At 48.9% G+C, this 3,558-nt stretch overlaps 1 protein-coding gene across 1 annotated transcript in view; it reads left to right on the forward strand.

The window, feature by feature from the left end:
* The window catches only part of T265_04823 (hypothetical protein), a gene marked incomplete at both ends in the record, with an annotated part of 50,689 nt that extends 47,420 nt beyond the window's left edge, over positions 1–3,269 (forward strand). The window contains 2 exons of the mRNA XM_009169669.1: positions 695–815; positions 1,723–3,269. Of these exons, the coding sequence (XP_009167933.1) occupies positions 695–815; positions 1,723–2,600 (999 nt within the window). The remainder of the gene's footprint in view (positions 1–694; positions 816–1,722) is intronic.
* Positions 3,270–3,558: the final 289 nt, after the last annotated feature.

Below are 3,558 nucleotides of genomic sequence, written 5' to 3' on the forward strand. Positions count from 1 at the left end.
AAACCACCTACCCTGGGATCAGGTCAGGTGTACCACAAATCCAGGCTATGTTGCTACATTAACGGACTGAAACCCACGCTGGACAACGGTGAAACATCCTTTCGGCGCTCATACTGCCTAGGCCTGGGCAACCTGGCAGAATCTCAGCCCTCGTGCTTCCTTCCAATGGCATGGCAGCTAGGCAACGGAGAACTTTTACAGCCGAACGATTATTTATTTACTTGAAGTCACCCTAGGGCGACCTCCGATCTATTTCTCGGAGTCAAATTTGACCCGGTCAGCGGTGACACATGCATTGGCAGAACCGACTGTCTCCTTTTAGGAAGGATAGTCGAACACTTGTCTAAGCGCTTTCCTAGACCAACCGAGCAATAACCACAAATCAGACAACAGAACACACGTATCTTGGTAGATGATCCATCGCCCACGTTGTTATGGTGATCATTCGTTTGTCATATCGAGGTCATCCATGTTTGTGACGCTTAATCTGAATTCCATACTTGATGAGTTCAATGGAACGGAAGATAGTGGCGACCCGACACGCATGTCCATTGTGAACTTTATGCCACCTGACACATTGTCCCCCAGTTTTGTTACTGCACACCCCTGGTATATTGCATTAAAGGAATGAATGTTTCGAAACCCTCTCCCGCCACACTTGCCACATAAATACTCGAATCGTTCGTCATTTCAGCTGTTCAACCAACTTTCCGATCCCTCCAAAATGGCTGAAATCGATCACGATCAGTGTAATCGGTTCACACGAGCAAATGCTCCTGGGTCTGATGGACTGGAATCACGGCTGGCCAAATTGGGTAAGATGTTATCCTTGCATCCGCTCGTCACTAATTCTAACTGTTTACTACTCGCATCGCCCAAGCGCGCGAACACATTTCCCGGTCAGGTGTGGTAATTCGGATGCACCCAGCGTGCACCCGCATGTGCGGAGTTCAAACTCCGACACAGCCAAGGATCGTTGATGATGTGGACTCACCAGCATGGTTGTTCCAGGGGGAGAATTTTGCATACGAGAGTGGTGTGGACATAAATTTCTCACTATTATATTTGTCAGCGGTGAAAAGCTCATGTATTTTTTGTTTCAAAGGTCCTGCTAGCCTTTCTCAACTGGTTCCGACTGGTGTCGTTTGTTGTCGTGTTTCCTGGGCTAGGGATCCAGTGTTCCGAACGCACACATAGTGCGACTCGGAGGCCTATGTACTACTTGGACTTCATTTCTGTGTCGCATCATCTGCGCGCTATTCGAATGGGTCACTCTAGTTCCATTACCTCCAGCTTTATCCCCCCCCCCTCCAATTTATTACGCTTCTGCTGGATTTTTCAACACTCTGGCCAGCATTTATTGATTTTTATTGGATTTCATCAAAAACTTGTTCTTCGTAATCCGTCTTCCTGGAGACTTACCTCCTGATGACTTGCAAACGTCATACTTTTCCACTCTCTGTTCGTCCTCTTGGGTTAGCCACCAATCACTTTTGAGAGCATTTCTGAGTTTTTTGGCGCCTGCCGCGTGTATCATCGTTTCCCCCTTTGAATTGGTCATCGTCATTACCACCAGCATCATCAATCAGGATTTTAGTCGCTAGTACTCTCATTGCAAGTGTTTGAACACAAGCCAATCACGTATTATCTGTCATTATCATGTTTTTGGTGAAAGGCAAGTAGTCCACGTTTGATTTCACTGTGGTTATTTTTCTTCATTAGGTATCACCTCCGAACGATTTGCGGACGCTGGTGTCTCTTCCTTCCTCGATCCATCGCTTCGTCTTAAGGAACGCCACTATTCAGGTGGTACAGAGCATGTGCACCATCCGTTCGACTCATCCTACTATCGTCAACGAGGTGTAACCATATCCTTACCTGCCCGCTCTTTTCGTCAAGATGTGAGTCAGATGCGGCGACCATTAGACGCTCAGTCAGCCCTGTGTGAGCCCCCCGTTTGTCCAGCTGACCTTCCTGTGTCACCCCCAATGCAGCTGTTCGGACATCAAGCTGCCCTGACTTTGGGACACGGAGGTAAAATGCGAGCGACCAGTTTATCTGGTCGGGAAGAAGAGTACGCTCCTAACGACCAGCAAACCGAATCTCATTTCACCTGGCATTCCGGTTCTCGTCTGGCCTTTTCACCCGCACAGGTATCCGATCTCAGTTCAGGTCGTCGGGCACGCACCTACGAATCCAACATGGATGCTCAAGGTGTCGATCCCAAAGATGAACCCTCTCCAATCGCCTACTCCAACCCAATTTTGGGTCGCTTGCCGGATAGTGGCGCACATCGACAACCCTCGTCTCGCATTGGACGCCGAATCACGCAGTGGTTGGCGAGTCCATTCTCTTCTCTGCGACGTCGACTGCGTAATCGTCGTCATAAGGATGTTAGATTTGGTGATGTGACCTTTGAATGTCCAGACACTAACGATTCGGCTTTTTCGCACTCTTCAGACCAAACTATCTCGACGCCTACCGACCCCACTGGATCCTTGAAAGGCAAACGTCACCGGTGGCTGCTTCAGCGGACAAAGAGTCGCAACGGCGCGGCACCTCCTATGACCAACACGGCAAACAGGCGTCCGACTCGTTGATCTTTTTTTCTCCACTTTACACGACCCCCAGCAAGTTGGCCTTACCTCTGCTATTCTTCCGCATTCGTACTTTTCTGTTTGAGAATTGATTACCCTTACAGAGTCCCATCACCACATCCCGTTTGCGTGCCAGCGTACCACCTGTGATCATCTGCTTGTAGACGTTACCCCTTCCTAAATTCTCTACGATTTCTTCTTACCAATGTTGTGGTACTTCCCGTCTTGGCTGCCGGTTTCTCATCCTTCATTGTACAGTTCCCTTTGTTGCTTCCTATCGGGTTTCTCGATCCGATGTATTTATTGTGATACTAGCCCAATTAACTAGCCCCGCATATGTTTACATCAGCCCAGTTGGTCATTGGTCGTGGTGATGCTTACGTGTAAATATGGCCTACCAACATCGAACTATACCGTTTGGCTTTCGTTGAAAACACTCCCACGTACGTGGACCATGCATGACCCCTCCATCGCTTGCCCCAATTGCTTAACCGCCTCCCATTCCAGTCACAAGAGGGGTGATGTGTTTTGAGCCCCCCTCGTTTTGGGTGTCGTGTCAGTTTTGTTCCAAGCCACGCTTTGATCCGAGCAATGCAGGGCGCCTACTTTCTTTGTTTACCTTAGTTTATGACCAACTAGACACGTGTATAAAAATCTATGAAAACGACCTGTTTACAGATGAACTTCAGTATGCTACTCTTCAATGGGTTCACCACCGTCTTTGATTTGGCGGGAGGAGGGTCACTGAGTTTTTGTGTGGACGGTACGCTGTTTCTGCATATACATGATCAACATAGGGGCGAGATGACCCAAGTGGTAAGAGCGCGAATTTACTGACCGGAAGGTTCGATGTTCGAATCCCACCTTCGCCTCTCAACTTCCCCTGTCTAGGCTTGGGCAACCTGGCAGTATCTCAGCCCCCATGCAACCTTCGGGTGGCATGGCAGCTAGGCATCGGAAG

The sequence above is a fragment of the Opisthorchis viverrini genome, assembly GCF_000715545.1.
Source record: "Opisthorchis viverrini unplaced genomic scaffold opera_v5_85, whole genome shotgun sequence".
Classification (NCBI taxonomy): domain Eukaryota; kingdom Metazoa; phylum Platyhelminthes; class Trematoda; order Opisthorchiida; family Opisthorchiidae; genus Opisthorchis; species Opisthorchis viverrini.